This window comes from Drosophila serrata, unplaced genomic scaffold (genome assembly GCF_035046125.1).
Source record: "Drosophila serrata isolate PLE 108 unplaced genomic scaffold, ASM3504612v1 contig_184, whole genome shotgun sequence".
Classification (NCBI taxonomy): domain Eukaryota; kingdom Metazoa; phylum Arthropoda; class Insecta; order Diptera; family Drosophilidae; genus Drosophila; species Drosophila serrata.
Window position 1 is genome coordinate 7660486 of NW_028257082.1, and position 24415 is coordinate 7684900.

Sequence of the window (24415 nt, forward strand, 5' to 3'; positions counted from 1 at the left end):
TGGATCTTGGCCGAAACAGACTGCACAGTTTAGTACAGTACGTGTTGTGGTCGTGGGACACGCCCTGTATGAGACATCACCCCATAGGATCCATATGGCATATGGGTTAACCCTTTGACAATGCAATGGTTCATATTTCGCCTGCCTGACTATCCCCGGGTGTTCTTGGAAATCTCTTGAGTAACGCTATCAACCCGAAAATACAATTTAATAAAAACAAAAGCACCAGGCCAGACCACAGCCAGCTGAGGCTAAGCAAACGTGCAATGCAAATGAATAAAACCGAATGAAGAAAACCGAAATATTATTATGTGTTGGTTTATTTTCACTCAAGTGCCTTTGCCAGCTGAGTCATCATCATCATCTTGTGCCTGCTCCCTCTGTGGACGGATCATCCCTACTAGACACTGGCATTTGATTTCAATTAGCACAAACATTGGACTGCAAGTCGTTTCAGGGGAGCAACTTCTGATGGAGGAGTGTCACGCCGACAAGCTATTCCGATTCCGATGCCGATTCTCAAAACAGATGTCCATGTCCATGTCACTGCTGACCCTCTCGGCTGGCCGGGGCTGTCTGTCATTCACCAGTCGATAAAAATCCAATAAAAAAGCGACATTTCTAATTTGCATGCTACATATGTATGTATCTGTAGAAGCTGCATCCCAACTAGGGCGCATCCAAAGAGGGGAAGAGGAGTGCCTCTCCCCTGGGTTTTAGTTCTGGGATATATACTGAATATGACACTATTAGAACGAAAGATATAAATGCTTTTGAATAGCTGCTGCTGTTTGGAATCGAGCTCAAGGCTGTGCACTGTGCTTAAATGTTTGGATTCCTGTACTTATTTTAATCATATAGCTTAATTTGTAATTCTTCCGACTAATATTTGACTTAATAAATAAGAAAGGAAGCTAGTTTTGGACAGACGAATTTCATATACATACTTTCGGACAGCATTTAAATTGATCATAGCTTAGACAACAATGAACTAATTTCAATTCTGAAAGGTTTTCTTTGAAATATATTAAGAGGTTAAAAAATATTGTTTTTAAATAATGAAAATTTGAATTGTGGATTGAAATATATACCACCAAGAAGTTGTAGAATATTTGCTTTATAGGAACTAAAATCAATATTTTTAATGCTAATTTTTGTCGCAAAATTAAAGTTAAAAAATATCATAACTAGGGCAAAAAAACACCAATTTCAATTCGGAAAGCTGTTCTATGCTAGTTTTTGATAGCTTAATAAATCTGCATCTAAAATACCAAGATTTAAAAAATTAATTTTTTTTGCCAACATTTTTTTCAACATTTTTTTTTGCTCTAACATGCCTAGATCAACTCAGTTTTCGATGCTGATCAAGAATATAAATGATTTCTTGGGTCGGAAACGATTCCTTCACTGTGTTTTAAGCTTCTGAATAAAATTATAATACAATTTAAAAGAATAAAACAAATCAAGATATATGGGTATATCCATATGTTTTTAAATGGAATATCAAGTTTAAAAAATTCCAATATTTTATAAACTATTAAAGCTAGCTCCCATTACTTCAGGTACCCTAAAATATCCACCCATAATCGAAGCGATATTACCATAGAGAAGACCTGCACACGCTCAGCAGTCACTTTACGATTTTTCGCTATAAAATTAATAATTTTGTTTTCTTGATTTATCAGCATGGCGAACACGTTCACACGAGGGCAACAACCGCGCCTGCGCAGAGAGCTTTAGCCGCAGAAATCCACAAAAATAACAAATAAATACAGCAGAAAAAATGCTTGTAAAATGTCAAAATATTGTTGACCAAAATGCCCAGGGTCCCAGTGTCCAATGGCCAGTGCAGGCCCAGGTGCTGTCCAATTACCAAAACAAAGAATTGCCCAATGGCAAACATAAACACGTGAATTGTCTGGCTATTTGCATTTGTCAAATAAAAATCTGAAATGTAAAAATTCAACAAAATATTCCAAATGCAGCAGCAGCAACTCTTTTGTTTTTGTTTTTACCCGTTTTTGTGAACCCGAGTTAGGTGAACTTTCCGGGCTTTGAAATGCAAAGGAGCAAACTCCCGACAAGTGGAATAATGAAGGAGTTCAAGCAACTTGCTGGAATATATCGTGTTTATCTGAAAACTTTAAATTGCCTTTCGGTTTTGGCTCTCCTTTGTGATGCTGGGCGAGTGCCCTTGGGTCATAACTTTCATTTCGTTTCGCATCGATTCGTGTCCTTTTCCTGGTTCAATGGAATCTCGATATTTATTTTGGCTATATATTATTTAATTGCGTATACGCAGCGTTTAAGCCAGCAACAGCACAACGAAAAAATTGCCATCATAATTCCGACTCTCCGCTGCTGTGTTTGTCTCTTCACTTTGGAGTCGCTGCACGTCCGTTGTGCCGCATCACGTATTAATGAGTACTTTCCTTCCTCGCCTCGCCCACGCCCACTCCCACACCCACTCTGGCTGGAATCCTTGGGACTGGAATAATAATAATAATACTTATTGCACTCAGGTCGCCCGTGTAGACAAACAGTTATGGCATTTAATGGCAAAGGAAAACATGAATCCGCGCAGCCAGTCATAATTTCTGTTTCTGTTCTGTTTCGTCTTTTGTCTTCTCGTCAGCAGCCAAGAAAAGCAATCAAGATGCCACTTGGGAGACTGCCTCCTCCTCCTACGCAAGAGGAGCCCCTGGGCAAACACTTCAGTTAATATTCATTGCAAAGCTGAATGGTTTATTGCACTCGATGAAAACCGCTTGATTAAATGCACCTGGATTGTCACTTCCGCCTGCGAAGTACTTCCTTTGCCTCCAGCTCCAGCTCCAGTTCCTTCTCCTCAGTAGCCAAAGAAGTTGAAGCCGCAGAGGAGTTTGTCCGGCCGGCGTATCCTCAGAATGCCAAACTGAAACACAGATATGTCATCGTCCTCCGCCATGTTCATGTCCAACGCCATCAGCTTCTCGGCGGCCAGTGGATGCCAGGACCCAAAGGTGCAGGCGGAATTCATCTGTGGAATAAATCATATCAATGCCACCAATGGTATATAAAGTGACAAGGAGAGATGGATAAATGTTTTACCTCTTTGCTGTAGTAGTGACAGCGTCCATTGAGCCGTGTGGATGGAACATACTCCACAAAGTCCACCTGCGCACAGTGCGGCAGGAGCAAAGCCAATCCTGAAACAGCAGGCAAAAGAATACGTTTATATCCCTAAACAATCAAAGGATATCTCACCTATAAAACCCGAACTGGGAGGATTGCGGCTGATTGGCTTATTTCCGGCAAACATTTGCAGACTCTGCCAGAGTCGCCACACGGAATGAGGATCGATCAGGAAGGCCCTTGACTTGGGATAGCGACGCCTGTATATCTCATAGTTGGTAAACAGATCGTAATCCGCACTGGTCAGCCAATCCTCCAGGGTTCCATTATACTTGCCCGGATCCCAGGCGGCAATGGTCACATTCCGGAAGATGGGGGCATGGGTGAAGTCAAACTCGGGCTTGGTCACCACCTAAAAACTGCAGTGCTTAGTAAATGCATTTCGAAAGTGCGGAACTGCGTGCTAAAATCTACTTGCGAATTCACCACACGAATTGTGGTTTTGCTGCCAACATCCACCTCGTGTCCTTGCGTTGGCGCGTGATTGAATCTCATCACAATGTCATGCGTGTCTGGGAGCAGGGCACAGAAAAATTAAAAGCAGAAAAGTTTATAATAAATAAACGGAATTAGAGTACACGAGTAAATCAAATTGTTCATGAGCTGGGTTTCTTCCGACTAATTGTGCATGCAGGCTGCAGAATTGCAGTCTTGCTGCCTCGATTGCATTTTACTAATTTACAAATAAATAAAGCAAAATGGGTTTCGTGGATGTCCTTAATAAAGACGTGTAATTGGAGGGTTTTGTGTGAGATTAACATGTAGTTTTATGACATGAAACTGAAGATTTTCGTTTACGTTTTCAAAGTTTACTTTCCACTACTACTTTTAATATCAAATATTTACATTAAGTAATCTTTAATATTTAAGTCCTCTTAGTATTTTTACCTATAAATCGACCCAATTTAGAACCTGCCAGTGATCCTGCACTTGAGACAATCGCACAGGTTTTGATTTCCTTGATGTTGCGAAAGAGTTTCTGCCGTGGGAAGAGCCTCCCAAAGGGCAGCTTATTAAAAGGAGCATCCTTCCTTCGCAGGACTCGCACGCCTGCCTCCATCACCAAACAAGTGGAGGGATAGTACTGCTCCTCGAAACTATCCCCGAATACCGGCTTATAGTCCACATTATAGTGATTCGCCTGCGATTCGTTGACGGACTCAATCATGGCCTTCTCAAAGGTCTGGACAATACGTTGCCGGAACTGCTGGGTTTTGTTGTGACACAGCTCCGAGTGCTTGTCATGGCAGAGATACAGCTTTGGGCTCAGTGTCAGCTTGGTGTTCTTGGATACCTTCAGCCGGGGATGTGGAGCCAATTTAGAGGAATTGATGGCCGGATTCTCACGACTTTCCACAATGAACTTTTCGTTGGGATTCCAGCGAACATGGAAGACGCTGCGTGGCTTGCGATGGTTCTGCGCATCGCTGAAATTGCTGTTTAAAGTTTCATTTCCGTTTCCTGTGAGGAAGACATTTGCGCCGTCGCTCTTGAAGAATCTATAAAGGAGTTGAGAAAGTCATACGCACCGTTGTCCCGCTCTGGCAAATTCACCTCGCCGAGCGCCGGTTTGTGTCCCCGCTGAGCTTTCGCCTCGCCGAGCTGCTCGCTTTGAATTATTAATGCGCCGCCGACGAGGAGGAGGCCGATGACGAGCAGGTGATGTGCCGCCTGACACTGACCTGGCAATGCGCGTTTCACTTGCCTCATTCTCCACACATAATACGCTATTTGAACGGGGGAGGGGGGAGGGGGGGTCCTCAATAAATATTTAAATAAGGCAAAGATTCAAGACTGACGGCAGTCATTTGTACAAAACAAGTCACCAAGGAACGCAAATTTATCACTTGGTTAAGATAGTTTGCAAGTATTTTTGGAATATAATTGAAATTGTAACGAATATTGCTTGGGGTTTTATTAGGAAACTATGATTAGTATAGATAAAAATATATATTTTTACGTAATATTTATATCCTTGAGGAGTATTATAATTTTATTCAGAAGCCTCAAACTAAGTGAAAGAGTCATTTCCGACCCTATAAATCATATATATTATTGATCAGCATCAACAGGCGAATCTTTCTAGTCATCTCCGGAAGAAAAAAAAAATGTTCAAAAATGTTCCATTTTTTGAAAATTTTTAAAAATTTATAAAAATTGGAATTTTGTAAAATGTTAAATTAAGTATGTAGATTTGTTAACTTAATAAAAATTAGCATAAAGCAGGTTTCCAAATTGAAATTAATAAATTTTTGGCAAAGTTATAATCGATTTAGGATTCAAGTGGCAAGGTTAATACGAACTTTGGCTTACCGGAAGTTAGCTTCCTTTCTTTTTTTTCTAAAGAAAAGCATTAAGAATCAGCATTAAATAATATTTATATGTACAATGCTGCTCTAGCAATCACTATGCATTTTTAAAGATTAAAAAATGCCCAAAAAGTACAATAAATTTGTTGTTTTTTTTTTAAGCCATTAAAACTTTGCTTAAAAGTAAGCAATGATTCCTATTAAAAACTGTTTAAGGATAACTAAAACTTTGCTTCAACATTTATATAATTTTATCCTAAATGAATCGAGATTTCTAATATTTTATCCAACAAATTACCAACTTTTCTCTGACAAAACCAGTAATATATTTAAACACTCTTTAACCTTAACCATCCTTATTAATTTACAACTTAGTCCGGCTGCATGTTAACTATAATTTAAAAAGTTTGCCGAACATTTGGTTCTCCCAAATCCAGCTCCCAGCAATTACGTTTCAAACTATTCCCTATAATTGAGTTTCAAACTACATTTTTTTATTTTGTTTTTGGGGAAATTTCCAACTCATTTGCTATGCCAGTCTCAATTAGCATTGACCTTTTTCGGCATTCACGACCTGAGTACGAATCCGTGTCGCTGTCAATTCGCATAAAGTTTTGCATGCCAAAATAAAACGATTTGGACGCATTTGCAATTAAAGTTTCCATTGTGATGGCGCCAAAAAGTATGTAAAAATAGCCACAAAGAGCACCTGAACACAAACACAAGTTGACCGTTGTGTCGCACAACTCGTTAACGCTGTGCAAATATTTAGCCACCACACACACACACACACACACACACTGAATGGACACGGAAAACAAAAACAGGAACCCCCGGCCGCCAAGAAGTGCGTCTGCCACTGACACGCACGCGAATAAAAAAATCACCGGATTTCTATGACGGATTGTAGATTTTCCGGGTCCCGCATCCGCAGCTCGAACTTTCCCTTTCGCCAGCCGAAACGTATCTGAAGCCCAGAAACCTGGCCAAGCCGACCCGACGATGGAGGAGCCAGCAGCAGCAGCAGCAGCAGCTTCGGCAATGGCGGCATCCCGATTGCCTTCGTCAGAGCCTCAATCCCGCCAGCCGTTCGTCCTTTCGTCCTTTGCGCCTCGTTTTCCTTTTGGCTGCGCGTAATTAGAGTGTGTGTTGTGCCGTTGTTGTGGTGGCTGCGGATGTTTTTGCCGCTGTTACTGCCGCTAAGCACCTGCTCGAAAAGTGAAAGTTATATAATACAATGTCGTCGCTGAGCCCGCTCCGAATAAAGTCAAGCCAGAGGAAAGCACTTTAAAGGCAAGTGCGTGCGAGATTTCCATACACACGCACACACATGCCAGAGGGGGCTCTGCTTGCTAGTTTTCCACGGGTTTGATTGCAGGCACTTTGCCGGTTTCCCGCATCGGGGAAATCAAGATTTTCCGCGAGAACTCCCCTGGTGTGCATAATTATATTGGCTGGAGCTCTGGCAATATTATTTAATTGAATTTAGCTCAGAGCAAACTCTACATTGAGTTTTATTGAAACAAAGGGGCAGAAATGATACAGAATATTTCAAAATTATGAAAAACATTGAGGAATATGAAGAGCTTAAAGATCTTTTATAAATTTCAAATCACCTCGACAAGCAGCTAGATAAGGGAGTTGACAAATAAATAAGTTTTTCCTTTTTCATTTCTTGTATTAAATCATACTGTTTGACTTTTCTTTAGATCTTTAGTTCCCTAAGTCTGCAAAATAGTTCTAGAACTATGACATTCAGTAGGAAAATTATGCCTTCCGTTAAAAGAAAATCGACCACAAAATTAAACCAACTTTGCAGACGAGAAAACCAACTACAAAATAATGAATTTATGGTTAATTATATTGTTATTTCCAGGCTTTTCATATGCTGTATTCCCTAGGCTGTCCCTTGTTTTCCCCTGGGAGTTCTTAATTATTTTGTTTGCTAGATGTTTTCCCCCCTCAATTTTTCCCCAACTTTTCTTTCGCAGCATCCATAAAGCAGCTTTGTTGGAGGACCAAACCCATGGGACTTGGCACGTGTCATCGGCGGACGGGAGTTCGGGGATCCTTTGCCATCCCAAGTCAGTCAGGAAGTCAAAGGCATTTTCTCGTATATATATATATTTGTTTTGTTTTTTGTTTTTTTGTTTGTTTTTTTTTTTTTTTTTTTGGTTTGCTTTTTCGGTTTGAACAATAATTATTATTTTTGTAATCATTTATTATTCATCGTCATAATCATAATAATTTTTCTATACAAATACATTCAATAACAACAATTTATTTTTTATTATTTTCGATTTTTTTTTCCGTTTTTTGGTATTACGTTTACGTCATTGTTTAATTATTTTACAATTACCATAATTATGCCAGTTGCCATTATTATTACATAGTATTACTATTTCCATCATCGTCCTCTCGTCTTTGAAAATCATTTTCATTACTTTAGATAGTTTTGGCTGGGGGAATTTACTTTCTTTTCGTTTTTTGTTTTTTTGTTTTTCTTTTTTTTTAGATTTTAGCTTAAGGACTATGAAATTTCGTTTTTCCGTGTTCTATTTTTGGATTTTTTATCGTTTTTTTATAATTTGTTGATTTTCTATGTTTTCTTTTTTATTTTTTTCTCTTAAGTTTGTATTTTTTGTTTGGTTTTAAATAACAAGTACAGAAGATTTCAGTTTAGTTTTTGGTTTTTGGTTTTAAAGTTTTTAGCTGTCTCATGTGGGATTTTAGAGTTTACGTTTCTGTTTATTTGTTTTTATCAGTTTTCACTAAATTACTCTGCTATCTGGAAGGGGAGTGGGCTTGTGTTATTGTTAATTTCGATTTTTTCACTAGGCAAACATTTTCATTCGGGAAATTCTATGGGATTTTCAGTTTTACGGAGACATTTTTTTTCTGGTTGTTGTTTGTTTTGTCCTGTTTGCTAGCTGTGTGTGTATGTGTGTGTTTTGTGGCTTTCCTTTAAATTAATCTATGTTTTCATTTAATTAAATTAAATTTGACTTGACGCTATGAATTTCATTTATATTATTACTTTACTTTTTCGCCATTGTTTCTGGTTTCTGTGCTCGCTTGCATGATATCAAATACAACACATTTTAACGTTTCATTTTTGGTTTTTATATCTTTATGTTTATTTTTGGTTTTTGGTTTTCTTTTTTTTTTTGTCACTTTTGTCCTGGCACACAATTATGTAATTTCATTTTTGGCCTAAAAAGAATTTCGTGTCTCCAATTTCGGTTTTTCGGTGTTTAAAAATCTCTTTCATTTTGTTTTTCGCTTTTGTGTTTTGTATTTTTTCTTTTTTTTACATATTTTAAATAGTTTTTTGGTTTTTGTAAAAAATAATTGGTAGCGCACGCTGCAGCGGAGCTATTCGTTTCGACTGATCTTTTTGTTGTTAATGTTTTCTGTCTGTGTGGCAGCGGCTAATCAATTACAAAAATTATTGTATAATTCGTGCTAATTGGTTATTGATTTGGATTTGAAATTCATGTGTGTGTGTGTGTGTGTGTGTATGGTGTGTGTTTGGATCGCATGAGATGGCTTCAATGCAGTGTAGTTCTTGTAGTTGTTGTCTTTGTCTACTGTAAAGTAATGCCCAATCGATGGATCAGATCTGGTGCTATGATTCTTTTTACCCACATTACGTACACAATTCAACTAGTTATTTTTCTCTAAGCGCAGGGACCCGGGTAGCGGGATGCTGTGATCCTTGCCACGCACTTCCGGTGCCGTCGTCCAACGCCTAAAATTTATTTCGTATATACGCTAAATGCCCCACGGGGTAGCCGGAGTTCGGGGGTCGGACCTATGGATCGTACCGGGAAATGCCCTATTGCCCGCCCTCCGCGTCCGTGTCCGCGTCCAGTTCCTTCTCTATTTATTGTTTACATTTAAATAAATTAACATTTAATTTATTATTATTTAGGCATCTATTCATGTTAACTATATTATATATATCAAAAAGTTTTACAAAAGTACACAATAATTCATAACAATTTGCATTCTATATGCGCGCAATTTGTGCCAGCGGCTGTCTGTCTCTTTCTGTTCCTTTGCTGTTACTGACTCTGTTTTTCTTCTTTTTTTTTTCTCCGTTTCCCCGTTTCCGTTTCCGTTTCTGTTCCGCTTCCGTTTCGTTCTGCCATTGAAATGTTTTGATAACGGTATCATCACCCCCGCCCGCCCTCCTACCGCTCATGCTTGCCTTTTGTTTTATTATTTTTGCTTAGAAAATGTCTTGCATTCGCCTCAAAATGTACATACAGTCGACGAGCCGAGATAAAATGAAAAGTTTGTTTCGGCCACGTAAACCCCATGCACATACTTTGCATTATATATCTCGCATATATATATTATATATATCGAAAGAGTACCCATAATTAGCGGAAACTTTTTGGGGCGAATGAATCATAAAGTCACAAAAAAGAAGTGTAGAAGAAATAATCGGAGAATAATGAAACTTTGGGTAATAATGATAAAGGACTTTGATGAAGTCGAGTTGAATTGTTCATACTTTATCTGTATTTACAATGATTTATTGATATACATATATAATAAAACACAGAGAGAGAGAAAGATATAGAAAGATTTATAGAGAGAATGATAGATGTGAAGGCTGCTGCTGCTCTATATCATGTTTTCTTTACGTTTCTACTACAACATCTAACAAAATCCATACCATCAACGGCATCGTATTCCTATATCTCCTCCTAAAGTAATTTCGTCAGTTTTCTAATGCAAATATTCTCGCAGAAATTCATGTCGGAAAAGCATATATTCCCTTTAATAGACTTAAAAACTTGGTAACTCTGACACTGCCTGCAGTGGGTTAAACCGTTCGATAAATGGGTCTCAGAGAGGAAAACGAACCAAACACTTTTCCCGGAAACATGGGAAAGTATCAAGGAAGTGAGGGATGTGACAGGTGAACAGGTGAACAGGTGAACAGGTGGACAGGTGGACAGGTGGTGATTTGGTGATCTGAAGAACTGAATCGTTGGGAGAGAGTGCTCAAAGAATGCGTCTCTATATCTGAGTGAGAGTGTGTGTTTGTTGGCGAGTGTGCTCTATCAGAGATTCTCTCAAATTGTTTAGTACTTACTTTAATAGTTAATTAGTTAATACCAAATACGACTAATTATTTGAATATTTCTTAATTATTTACGTTTCATTTTTGTTTTGTTTGTTTTTCATTTATGGGTTGGTTTTTCTTGCTGTGGGGTTTTTTTCTCATTGGATTTTTTTTTGTTTTGTTTCTCATAGGTTTCTCGTTTTCTGCTGCAAGTTATGTACGATAAGTTAAGACAATATATATTATATAAATATATATATTTCATATATATAATTAATATATATATATATGCTACATAGGGTTCACTTTATTACAAAAAGTATTATTATTCATTGTTAGTATTTATATAGTAGGCATATTGTTGTTGTTCTCCTTCTTCGATCGCTACCTTATTTGCTGTTTACGTTGCACATTGTTGTTGTTGACTATATCTATCGTACATACATACATATATCCGTACATATGTAGGCTGTAATGTGGCGCATGGTCTAAATATCCTGGTAATGCTTCCATTTGTTACCCGAATCCGAATTTCTCTAGAGTCCCCGTTCTCGCGATGGCGGTCGATGAATCTTAAAGATACGTTTTTACTGTGCGCTTTATATACTCTTCATCTCGTTTTTCCATTTTGGCTCTTTTCTTGTTTATTTTTACTTGGATTATACAAATTGTTATGTTTCCATTTTCATATTCCCTTTCCTCGGTTCTTTTTTTTAACTAAATAAAGACATTTTTAGACACTTTAGCGGATTTCCACTGTCGTTAATTGTTTTAATTGTTAATTAAATCGCTCCCACCGCCCTCGACTATGCTATTTTCCCAATACATAATCGCCTATGTGTGGGTTTTAAGTTTAAACTAATTTAAGTAAAGTTCACGTTTCGCATTTTACTTGTTTTTGTTTTGAAAGGTGGTTGATACGCGGCCTCTGACAAATTGTTTATGTTTTTCCCTTCTAGCCTGCCTTAAGGGGGTTTCCCTTTCTTCATTTCCGCAGTTTTCAAGTTTTTTTTTTAGTCTAGTAAATTTGGATTTCTTAATTTGCCTTCAGTTTTTTTGGTTTTTCGTTTTTTTTTTTAGCTAACCTAAACTTTTCGTATTTTCGCTCGCCAGTAATTAAATTATTAACTATTTATATTTCTTATCGGTTTCCCCAGTTTGGTTTTATAATTTAGTTGTATGCGTTTTGTTAAATCTTTTTGGTTTTATGTTATTTTTTTGTTTCTTTTTTGGTATTTCCGTTATCGTTTATCTAAAAAACCTATTCTTGTGGCAGTTGCTTTTTGTTTAATTAAATATTCATATTCTTTGTTCTAGTTGTAATAAAATATGCTATTTTGGTTTTGTTTCAATAGAGATTTATAATTAATTCATGCTTGTTTTTTTTTTCTTGTTTTTATTTCATTGGAAAGAGGACCATAAATATTTAATTGGTTTCTGTTTTACGTTTCATTTAATTCGCATTTCCATTGGGGGTTGTCTGTGTTTACTGTGTGTCTGCTACGCATATCCTTTATCCTTTATCCATCCTGCCATCATTTATGCCACATCTATGTATTATGCATCCGCTTCTGATTTAGCTATTATATAAGTATTTGGTTTTTGGCCATTTTTGGTTTTTTTGCATGGATTCTTTTTTATTTTTGTTTATATTTCTGTTTCTGTTTCGGTTCAGTATTTCGCTAAATAGAGGAGAGAGACAGAGAGAGGGGGAGTTCGTATTAGCTTCGTCCACCCGGGGGTGTAGGTGGCCGCATACCGCTCGCAGGCACTATAAGGCGCCGGTGCTCAGGCAGCGCCACCATCTCCGCCACCAATCGTTTATGTTGTAGTTGAAGTAGTAGAAGTAGCGATAGTTCCTAGTCCTAATGCACCCGCCCTCCTCCTCCACATGCACCCGCACACGCACCGCACTCGGCCGGGAGTCCCCGTCCCCGCCGTAGTTGGTCAGGCCTTTGAACTTGCTCCTGCTACTGAAGTATCGCACTTTCCGGCACGTCATCTTGTACGTGTACGACCAGGACCAGCTGCGGGATGCGCTCGAGAGTCCCAAGGCAGACTTCGCTGGCTTGGCCTTGGGCGGCTTGGCAGGCTGCTCCCTGGTGCTCCTATTCCTGATCCCGCTCCGGACCAGCTCCTGCTCATGGCAGTTGGCCTCGCAGGTCACCGCCTGGCGACCACGACCCGTGCCCGTCGTCACCCTGCTGCCATGACCACCGACCATTGCGCTCCACTGACAGCTCCAGCGTTGCCGTGCCGCTCCACAGCTGCTGAGCAGGCCGAGCAGGGCGCTCAGCCAGACCAGCAGCTGCGTGGGCGGATTCGCCACGGCCTCTGTGCCGGAGGCATAGTACGGTATTGTGCAGCGACTGGAGACGGAGGGCACGGCGGCACAGTCGCCGGAGAGCGGCGCCTGCGGCATATCACCCTCCTCGTCATAGTAGAAGACACCATCGTGGCGGGCATAGTACGGCAGGCGATCGAGCAGGGTTTGCATGGCATCCGGATCACCGCCCGTGCGGCTAACGTTCCTTAGAGCCAGAGCCACGCTCTTGGCCCGGGCATGTTCGCCGGGATGTGAGCTCAGCGAGAGCGTGATGTTATGAACACGCCGGCTGGAGTTGGTCGAAGTGGAAGCATCCTCCTCCGATATCCTTGGGGCGGCAAACTTCTGGCACACAGTGCAGATCCCCGACATGGGACCATTGCAATAACTATAGCAGCAATCGTTGGGACCGTAGCTTGACTTCTCCAACTGCGCCCCTGTCTCGGGTATGTTTTGATCTGTCAGATGGATATAGATATGAGTAAGAGCACTCAAGGATCTAAAAGGATATATATTATATCTATTACCTAGGCAGAGAAATGTCGGCTCGCCGGCATATTGGGTGGGCAGCGCTGGAGCGCGATCGGCGGGCAGCAGGTAGGGGCACTTTTGTTCCACGGTTTGGCAGACGCTCAGGCAGGGCCGGATACGGCGGCGCTTACGGAACTCCTCCTTGCGTGTTGATCTAAGGGGATACAGGGGAGATAATGGATTAATTATTTACTTTATAACTAAATAAACAATAGCCTATTCCTCAAATCAATCTAACTATAGGGCCAGCTATAACTTCAAGGCTCCATCCTACCTTAATAGTTAAAATAGTTATTATATTTAAACCCAAATGAATACTTATCCTCTCACCTCTTGTGTAGTTTTGATATCACTGGATCCGTGGCTCTGGGATCCGAATTATTGGCAGTCGATATGAAATTATTGGATTGTTGTTCGGCCTCAGCCTCCATGTCCGCCTCGGACTCCGTCTCCGCCTGCGCCTCCGCCTCCGCCTCCGTCTCTGGTTCTGGTTCATTGCCGTCATCCAAGCCCGTACCCATGGCCACTCCCAGGATCTCCTCCTCACCCTGGTGGCGTGAGTTAGACAGGCCAACAACATCGTAGAATGTCTGGGCCAGGTCCCTGCCAATCGCATCCTCCACACTGTTACTGCTGCTGCGGCGGCGGTCATTGTCCTGGCTCGTTGCCTTTGCTCTCGCATTCGAGCTCTTGTCATGCTTCTGATTAATCTGACGCTCGTTCATGTTATTGCCGTTATTTGATTTATTGTTATTGCTGATTAATTTCAGAGATTTATGCTTGATTCCATTCGCCTCCGTCGCCGTTGCCGTTGCCATTGCCGCCACCTCACCCCTCGCTCCACTTCTCGCCGAGCGTTTACTTTTGCCCGCGGAGGATCCTGCTCCTGCTCCCGCTCCCGCTCCTGCTCCTGCTCCTGGTCCTGGCGCAACGTCCTTTGGCTCGGCAAAGTATGGCACTAGTGTACTGCAGACCCAGCGACGATATGCTTCCTGCAAAACAAGCAATTGAAAATGGGCATCAATTATGGAAATCCCTGGGCCACATTTAAATTATTTCGATCCGAAATGGGTTCTCTTTGTGTGCTGTGAGAATTTAATTGAAATTATTGAATTACGGCACAATTAGGCATTCAAGAGCTCTATATATGTAGTATGTATGTATGTGCACGGGTGCGGATATCTCTCTCAATATATTATTGAGTAGTCTCTTGATACAAATTCATTCTGCAGGCCTCTTAAATATATTATAGTTTGGTTTCAACAATAAAACATTAGCAGGACAACTCTTAATAAAATTCGAGTCAGTTGTGAATGGAAAAGAGCAAAGGGAAACTAACTTTGGAAAGTTAACTTTGTTAATCCGAAGTTTGTATATCCTTGCTAATTGAACTAAAGGAAACTTATTTAAAAGCGCTCATATATAAAACATAAATAAATAGCATTTTGGCTTTAAAATGCAACATAAAATATATGTAAAATGTGCATTATAGAAACTGAAATCTATATATCTAAATGATACTTTTTGGGGAAATATTGAAATTTAAAAATATCATAACTATAGTAAAATTGCATCAATTTAAATTCGGAATGCTGTTCTATGCTAATTTTTGATAGGTTAACACATCTGCATATAAAATATAAAGATTTTAAAAATTCAGATTTTTGCCAATTTTTGAAAATTTTCAAAAAATGGGTCAAAATTCTTTTTCGCTGAAACATATCTAGATCAACTCAGTTTTCGATGCTGATCAAAAATATATACGATTTATAGGGTCGGAAATGACTCCTTCACTTTAAAAATAACTTGCAAATGTATAAAAATGAATTAAATTGAACTTTAGTAACTAAATCGCTTTTAAAACAAATATTTTTGAATTGCAAATACTGCATTGCATACTTTAAAACCTTTTTTAAATTCTTTTTAATCCTGAAATACCTGCAATACTTTTGCATAGTTTTATTTGATAACCAAAATGGATTCCCTTTTGCTGACTTATTAACTATTTCAAAGGACATACACACACATCACAAAAAGGTTTGATGTATTTTTAGTTAGGAAATCTGCTGAATCAATTGCAGCTACCTGACTGCCATTTCTATATAAATTTATATAAAAACTTTGCTTTTATATAAACACCCATTGGAAATTCCCGTATGCCGCTGCAATGCCAGCCATAGAATGCACACTCTTCATATTAATTTCGAATCCACATATCTATCAGTCCATCCATATTTTCCAACCTTCCCTGAACACCACCCACTATGAACCTCCCTCTGTTTGTCTGTCCAACAGCTTTTTCATTTGCCAGCAAATTTGTTGCCAGGTAGGGAAAATATTTTTGCTTATTCTTTGCCGTTGTTGATTTTTACTGTTTGCTGTTTGTTGCTGCCACTGCCGGCCTTGTTGTGATTTTCTATTCTGTCAGAACTATTGCCAGTAGTTTTTCGGAATTTCCTGCCCAGCCTGGGCCAGTCCTTCCCCCCATCCATCCCCACCGACTAACACCCACCGATGGGCCATAACTGTTGGTCAAAGGCAAATACCAAACAAACCAACTCCACGATGGCCTGCAGAGAATTTTTGGTTCAGGTGAAATTTTTGCTATTTGCCAACATTTCTGTGGCTATCAATGTGTCTGCACTGCCATTACATTTGCCTGCCAAGGGGAGGGAAATTTCAGTTTCAGTTTTCATTGGGAATGCGGCAAAACAAAAAATAAAATACCAACAAAAGTCATTGTTTTTATATGTATGTGTATGAATACACATGAAATCGTTTATATATGTGGATTTTGTTGGAGACACTGGCAGGCAAAGGAGCAGAAAATCGGCTCAATATTTATACAGACTCCTTGATTGCCTCAAGTTAAAGTGCATTGATTGTCTAAATCAATTATCGAATTTGTGCCAGCACATACAATTGCATATATTGCATATACTACATATATTTTAAGTGAAACAAAGCACTGCTGTTGGCTAGGGTCGAATGCAAACACAACACTAATTGAATTAACCTCTCCTCGACTCTCACTCTCCTAAAATTCGGGTGTACTAATCACGCCCAGGCCTAATAACCGCAAAATCGTGAACCGCATTCATAAATCACGCATACGCACCGTTGGCCCTGCGGCCAAACTGCAACTGGCAAGGCTAATTGTTTGTGTTTGCCACCGCTGATGCTGATGCTGCTGCTGATGCTGATGCAAGGTGCAAATGCTCCTGCTGCTGCTGTCACTGCGGGTGATGGTGTTTGCGGCTGGAAAAACCTAACATTCCGCCGCGGTGACAACATGTGGCTTCTATCTGAGGTGGCCACGCACACTCACAAATTTTGAGTTGCGAAAAGCAATTTAATAATCAGAGGAGAGTGTCCTTAGACCGGGAGAAATGGAAGCAAACTGAAATTGCTAAAACATTTGTGAGTAGTTCATCAAGAACTACACTCATTTTGTTTTGGCCATGAAAGACAACGACCCCATAAACTCGTCGAGTGTCTGACATTAAACCGCAGATACACACACGAATGTATACACTAAGGAAAATTCTACTTAGCACAGTTTATGGGTTTAGGAAGGTTTAAATTTACCTATAATTGAAATCATTGAAATTGATAATGTATAAGCTATTTATACATTAATATTGATTTATGGGTAAGAAATGCTTTAAAAATATTTGAAATCTATCAGAAAAATCAACGAACTGGGTTACATTAAATGTAATTCATTCCTAAAATATTGTTGAGGTATTATTATCCTTATTATCTTTAACATTAAATGTTATCTATCAAAACAAAACATATATTTGAACATGTTTAACTTTTTAAAAGAAGAAAAACTTCTTAATAAAACAGTTTTGCTCAATTCTTGTTGTTTATTATATATTTAATTTAGCAATTAAATCGGATTTTCATGTTTACACTAAATAAAAATATATATAAACAGTTTTTCCTTGTGTATCCTTTTCTATATGTTATATATGCTGTTGCTTTGGTTACTTTGAGAGTGGCGTTGGCTCGCGTAGGCGGGTTCGTCATCGCATCTTCACCTTCTATCCCCCAGCTTGCTAAATTATTATTTAATTACAAAAAAAAGATAGAGAGAGAGAGAGACTATTCCCCATTAATAGGACACCGTCTCATGTGTGTGTGTGTGTAGTGTTCTTCGCCGAGAAGCCAGCCATGCAGGCAGGCAGTGGCACGTGGAGGATAACTTGAGTCCCAGATGTCACACCTGCTCCATCTTTGCCTCCACCACCGCCAAGATACTGCACTCTGCACTCGACACACTAAATGAATTCCGACGCCAAAATAAAAAGTCGCACAAGGCAAGAACTCAATTAGGGGCCACAGGTGCAAACTTAATTGGTAAGGATGCGGGCCAGGCTAAATACAGGCGAAAATCAATCCGAGCTGAAGAAGTGGATTTAAACTCATCCCCAGGGCGAAGGCACCCAAGGGAATCCATTTAAGCTTGCCTTCATTTAAATGCGGGACGCAGAAGTCATTCCACACGCAAAGTCCCGATTTTCGTCCTTTTCGACCATTACGCCGACATGACACCACCACCATCACCATCATCAGGGATGAGCACATGAGCATGCAGCCTGCAGCCAAAGGATGATAGGATGGGGAGTGGAAGGATGGCAGCCGGATGCTGATCCTTGGGGTGCGACACTCACACAAACACACACACACACACATGTGGGCAGTAAATAAGCCGGAGCTATGCCCTGCCCATCGAACTGTATGACCTTCATGCCGCACCGCATCGCTCCGTTCGTTCCACTTCCTGTCGAACTGTCGCCCAGATTGGCCGGATGGGAGGGAAATGGGCATATAGGATGTGAACGCGATTTTGCGGCTTTAAAACTCGGAAAACTGGAAACTCAATATGCGATAATGAGTCGCCCGTTGTGCGCCAATGAGCTGGGGCTTAATTGTAAATTCAGATTAGGGAATGAAATTCTAATTTCATTTATTTTGCCACCGTCACCAGCAGCAGGTTTTAGTCAGTGTTTACAGCCAGGACATATCAATAGGAATAATGTTTATGGGGTTGTCCTGCCACAGCCCAAAAATAATATATATATACATACACATACACATAACATATATATATATTGTAACTTTCTTGGCTGTCTCGTAAACATTAATGGCCAACCCCAAGGGTTAAGGGTAACGGCAGGACAACAAAGAAAGGAGCAACCTTTGCCATTGACCATCAGTCAGTCAATGACCGTTTCATATGGCAAATAATTGAATTTTTCCCTTGTGTGTTTGTTGCTTTACTTTTCAGAAGAAAGCTGAAAAAATTCTTTTTATATTTGCCAAACGGAGCAGACATTGCGTGTGGGTTGATTTACGAGTTTTCAAATGGCTGCCGTTGCCATTGCCATTGCCATTGCCGTAGTCGGTCGGGTTTTACTATCATAATTTCATAAGCCGTTGAACCAAAGAAATAACGCAAACATTGCCCAGGCACATGAGTAATAAAAAAAGAAAAAGAAAAATAATAAAAATATATAAATAAGCCACAGGGTTTGGCACAAACAACATGGCGAAAATTATACCATACTTTTTTCTGATGGCCAGCATCTAGCTTATTTGCTTATCCCTTTCTCATTTTCAGATCAAATTCATGCTTTTTATACCCTTGCAGGGTATTATAATTTCAGTCAGAAGTTTGCAACGCAGTGAAGGAGGCACCTCCGACCATATAAAGTATATATATTCTTGATCAGGATCAACAGCCGAGTCGATCTAGCCATGTCCGTCTGTCCGTCTGTCCGTCTGTCCGTCTGTCCTTCTGTCCGTCTGTCCGTCTGTCCGTCTGTCCGTCTGTCCGTCTGTCCGTTTCTACGCAAACTAGTCTCTCAGTTTTGAAGCTATCTGAATGAAACTTTGTAGTTAGCCTTCTATATACTCTCACTCGTATATATGTCGGAACGGGCCGGATCGGACGACTATATCATATAGCTGCCATAGGAATGATCGGAAAATTTTTACAAAAAAAATTTTAACATTTTCAGTTTTCAATAGAATTGGATCAAATTTGAGATATAGCCATTTTACTATACTCTACAATTTTGTATAAAATTTTATGAAAATCAGGCTACTATATCATATAGCTCCCATAGGAACGATCGAGAAATTAATAAAATTAAAAATTATAACTTTTTCAGTTTTCAACAGATTTTCATCAAATTTGAGGTGTAGCCATTTTATATTAGTCTTAAATTTTGTGGCAAATTTCATAAAAATCGGACGACTATATCATATAGGTGCCATACAAACGATCGTTTGATGAAGAGGAAAAATGCAAATCTGTGAATGTAAAACTGCAAATATAATATGTATAGGTGAATGAAATGAAAGCAGGTATTACTTCATTGTTTTTTAACACAAATATATTTAATTTATATGGTATGGATTCCTAGTCATAGAATTTCTATCTGCAAGGGTATATAAACTTCGGCGTGCCGAAGTTAGCTTCCTTTCTTGTTATTATTTTATTTTCATTATCCAGTTAAGTGCACAATGTTTTGTTTAGCTTATAAATTATTGTCATTAAAAAGGGTATCGAATCGCTGAACTTTGACTATGGCAAAACCTAATTTGTTTCTGTTTAATTTATTAAAAACAATAACCCTTTTTATTTATCCCAAAAAAACGTAATTTACTGAATATATTAATTAATTAAAACCCTTTATATTTTCTTTTTATTAAAAATCAAATATTTTTGAAGAACTACTTAACTGGTAAGTGCAAAAAAGTAAAGTGAAACCCTTTAGTTAACCTTTGTTATTTGCACTGGTTAATAAAGCCAAATTATTGTCGTTGAAAAATACACAAAAAGTAGAAAAAAAAGGCATTCGATGAAAGGACCTCTTTACGATGACCAGCTGAAATGGTAACAACTTTGTTTGCCCTTGCATATTGTTTGCGTTATCGATTCCCTTGGCCACCAACCAACCAACCAAAGAACCAAATTGCCAAAGAACCACTCTCACCCGGCACCAAGTCAATCCGCAGCTCGATTGGCCGGTTGAGTGTATCAAAGTTTATGCTCCTGCATTGGCCTTCAAATTCATTCGCAAACTGGCTGAGACATAAATATTTTATGGCTTTCTAAGCGCCCAATGTATGTGTGTGAGTGTGTGTGTATGTGTGCAGAAAAACCCCAACTTCAGCATGAATTTAATACACTTTCATTGGGGTCCTGTTGTGGTCCTGGTCAGTGTGTTATGAAAACGTGACTGAATTTGGCAAAGATTTGCGCAGCACACAAAATGCCATGCCCTGGACTATGTAATGTAATTGATATGGGGGCACAAGTGCAGGCGAAGAAAAAGTTTGACAAATCAATCAATAGGTTTGGCAATAAAATGTTAGAAAACTACTAGAGTTCACTTGTTAAAAATTAACTACTATTACTATATATATTTAATAAAGAACATTTAAACCTTAACTTTCCTGGTAAAATTGATAACAATAATTGAATTCCATTCCCTGTTTTATTATATCTTAGTAGATATTTTTGCAAGCTTTCTAAAAACCATAGTTTCTCGCTATTTCTCTCAGTGCACACACACAGTCGCAGTTCTGCAGATTGAGGACCTTCGCACATACATGGCAGCTAGGCTCGTATGTATGCAAATAAGTTATGATTTGATTTGTACCATTGCAGTAAATTTATGAGTAGTAAGAGCCGGGCATTACAGCTGGCTCGACTTTCTCCCACTCTCTCACTCTCTACCTTCTGCCCCTCCCCCCTTCATCCTGTTTGGTCCTTATTTCCCCGATTTCCATTCCGATTCCTGGGGCCTCGTGTTGTTGCCAATTTGCATAATGGCTCACGAAACGATGCGTGTGCGCGAGTGTGTGTGTGTTTATGTTATGTATATGTGTGTGTGTGAAATGTGGCCCATATAAGTAGGCTACAGATTTTTATATGTGCAAAATTTAAAACACATTTATTAAAATTCACTCCATAAATAACAATCAACGATGATTTTTACAACCATTAAATGCAAATTTTCGAAATTTTTCTGCTCATTGTTTCACCAGAGTAAATACTTCAATTATATCAATCTACTATGTATAACATAAGAAATTCGAGCTGAGAAATACTTTTTGGTTAAAAAACAATATGCCAGCTGTTCGAAATAATCATATGAACTATTTGCATTCATTTAATTTCTTATTAAATTAATGAATTGTGGAAAATGTATATTAATAAATGTTGAGATATAAATAAATGGATGAATGAATATTATCGATAAGTGAGCATTGTCATTGAATTAAATAGTATTCGATTGAAAATGAATTTAATTTACAATTTATCCTATATCAGTAAGCTAATCCATCTCGTTACCAGTTTCCCAGGAACTCATCAAATTAGTCAGTTACAAATAGAATATTATTCCTATAACTGGCTAGAAAACCTCAAATTTCGCTATAATCTTAAGAATTTAACCTAAAATCGATGTATGAACTAAGAGAGAAACTTGCTGTGGTCGTGTTAAAGGGAGTCCTGGCCAAATAACTTATTCGGTTTCAACTGGAATGGTTGCAATGAAAACACCCAACGAACAGAGTGTGTGTGCGTTGTTCGCTTATTTTGTTAACCAGCTCAAAGTGCCTGGGCCATAGTGGCAGTCGCTACTGCCAACGCCAACGCACTTGACCAACTGTGGCACGTGTTGTCGCATTGGCTATGGCAATAAGCAGCAGCAGCAGCAGCAACACACAGTGTGCCACCCCGCAGGACCTCTCCCCCTGCTCTTAAGTAATGCTTCTGCTGCTGGTGGCCCAAGGATAAACTTTTATTTTCCATCCATTCTGCTATTCTGCGAGTGTGTCTATGCGGGGCCAAAAGGGGTTTCCCCTTCGCCACAGTAGTTTTTCTTCCTTGCTTTTTTTTGCAGCTCGGTTTGCAACCGAGTGCCATTATGTAGCAGCCACCTCCTTCAGCTCTTTCTCGTCCTCCTCCTCCGTTGGCACTTTCTTTCTGCGCTTCTGCTTCTGTGTTGCAGCTCCTTGTGTTTCCCTTTCGTTGGCTGGTTCATTGCTTCGTTTGTTTTGTTTGCCACACGGTCACGTGTTACCTCCAGAGTGCAGGACATAAAGCTCTGATACACCGATCCGCCAGCTGCCATTTCCCATTTCCCATTTCCATTCGCTCCCGGGCCAGTGGCTCTACGTGCTGCATCCGACAAATATAAAATTTAAAACCACAAAATCCCATAACAAAATGCCACAGCAGCAGCATCGCTTCAATGGGGGGTTAAAAGCGGTCCAGGGTACATGGCCTCGCTGTCCACTGTCCACTGTCCACAGGGCGGATGAGTGTTTAAAAGGGTGTCGGGACAAATTATCATGAACATTTTTGGCACATTTGTTTAGCTGCTGTCCGCATTCGTTTGGCGCCTTTTCATAATTGTTGTCTGTTGTCAACCCGAAAAGTGGCAAAAAGTGTTGCTCCTCCAGCTCCAGCTTCTCCTACCCATGCCTTTGCTTATAAATCGCTGGCAGACTCGGCTAATTGGGCAACAAAATGCTGTCCTAGTCGAAATTTAATTGCCTGTCATAACTGGCCAACAACGTTTCCTCCTCTATTGTAAATATACACGCTGCTGGCTTCTATATATATATATATATCTGTTATGCCCATGAATGTGGGCTAAATTTTTCAATTAACGTGTTTGCTTTGAGCCCGAAGCTTTCGCGAAACAGTTGAAATGTCAACCCCAAACCCTCTATTCCCCCTTCATGTTTTTCTTTTTTCTGGGTTGAAGGGAAAAAGAAATTTGCATATTTAAGTGAAATTTACGTTGTGGCTGATGTGAAATGTTTATGACGGATATGTTGGCTGACAAGTGTTGGAATTTATGTACACAGCGTCCAGCATATACATGCATAAACATTAAAACGCAAACACTCACTGGCATATATAATCATATAATGTATACATTTAAAGGGACATATCACTGGGATTTCCATTTCACAACACTTTCTAATTAGCATTCTGGGCTCTGGGCTTTAACGAGCCAGTTGAGCTGTCCACTGTCCTATGGACAAACACATTAGTTAGCACTTAATTAGGTGGGATGTGTCCCCAGAAGATGGATTCTTTGGATAGAAGGCGTTAAGCTAATTACCCAAGCTGGACTCGTTCTCATAGATTTATTTCATGCCGTAAGGATCATAGGGAAGGTGATGCTTCAAAAGGGATTAAATCGAAAAATAAATATACAGCGGCTTCAAGAGAAGCCTTTGACAGATGCAATTCACAGAAACTATTATCCTTCTTTAAATTCCCTTGAAATTATGCCACTCTTAAAGTGATTTTTGATACATTTTGTTTCGCTTTCTCTTCAAAGTGATAAATATTTCAAAGACCTCTGTAACATTTAGTTCCACGCAACTGCCTTGGCAACTGCTCCCTTTGCTCCCTGGTTGCCTCGTTTATTTTTCCTTAAACGCAATGCTTAGTTTATTTTGCAGCTTCCGTCCGGTTGAGGCAGTCAGGCGTTGAGGGCGCTGATACAGAGACCCGGGAGGTTGCCTCGCCTGTTTGTCTATGCACTTCCCATTGCCGGCCATTGTGCCACCGTCTGTGGCCTCCGGTTTCTCTCCCCGGTCTCTCTCTCTCCTACCCTGAAGCTGCCACTGATTTGACAATTCAAATACAATGGATGCCAGTGGCACACACAAGTAAATAATGCACAAACCGAGAACTCAATGTGTTGGGAAAGTCGATTTCCCTCCTTGAATGAGTGGTGTGGGTATTGAAGGATGCCGGTCTGGGTGTGAGTGGGCGTGTGAGTGTGGGTGCAACGTCTGCAACTTTTCCCCCGGAAAGAATGCAGCGAATGGGCTAAAAAGACATTCAGTCATGCCGAGTATGTTCCACATTTCAGTTATGCAGCATTCGCAATTCAGTGAAAGCCGCTTAACTGATGGGACATATGAATTGAAAGTTTAATTAAAAAT

At 39.6% G+C, this 24415-nt stretch overlaps 2 protein-coding genes across 10 annotated transcripts in view; both read right to left on the bottom strand.

Moving 5' to 3' along the window:
* Positions 1-2718: 2718 nt before the first annotated feature.
* SiaT (beta-galactoside-a-2,6-sialyltransferase) lies at positions 2719-6553 on the bottom strand. Of its 4 annotated transcripts, none has more exons than XM_020945078.2 (7): positions 6193-6553; positions 4704-4901; positions 4063-4635; positions 3589-3686; positions 3247-3526; positions 3091-3188; positions 2719-3019 (listed from the first exon to the last, which is right to left on the bottom strand). In XM_020945078.2, the coding sequence occupies exons 2-7, from the start codon at positions 4882-4884 to the stop codon at positions 2849-2851; spliced, it is 1401 nt and encodes a 466-aa protein (XP_020800737.2). In that variant the 5' UTR covers positions 4885-4901; positions 6193-6553; the 3' UTR covers positions 2719-2848. The 4 variants fall into 4 exon arrangements, with proteins under 4 accessions (XP_020800737.2, XP_086684863.1, XP_086684864.1 ...); XM_086828737.1 differs by having other exon boundaries at positions 6371-6541; XM_086828738.1 differs by having other exon boundaries at positions 6354-6452.
* Positions 6554-7589: 1036 nt separating this feature from the next.
* The window catches only part of Mid1 (calcium-permeable channel component Mid1), a 39528-nt gene continuing 22702 nt past the window's right edge, over positions 7590-24415 (bottom strand). For all 6 annotated transcript variants that reach the window (XM_020946887.2, XM_020946879.2, XM_086828733.1 and 3 more), the window contains exons 4-6: positions 13751-14412; positions 13417-13574; positions 7590-13347 (exon numbers count right to left, since the gene is read on the bottom strand). In XM_020946887.2, the coding sequence (XP_020802546.2) occupies positions 12335-13347; positions 13417-13574; positions 13751-14412 (1833 nt within the window). In that variant the 3' untranslated portion in view covers positions 7590-12334. The remainder of the gene's footprint in view (positions 13348-13416; positions 13575-13750; positions 14413-24415) is intronic.

Excerpts from the sequence above, each read along its gene's own strand:
- SiaT (XM_020945078.2), bottom strand. The coding sequence starts at position 4,884 with ATGAGGCAAGTGAAACGCGCATTGCCAGGTCAGTGTCAGGCGGCACAT. Across the intron at positions 4,636-4,703 it reads TTTGCCAGAGCGGGACAACG|GAAACGGAAATGAAACTTTA; the intron begins GTGCGTATGACT and ends TCTTCCTCACAG. Across the intron at positions 3,687-4,062 it reads TAAATTGGGTCGATTTATAG|ACACGCATGACATTGTGATG; the intron begins GTAAAAATACTA and ends CCCTGCTCCCAG.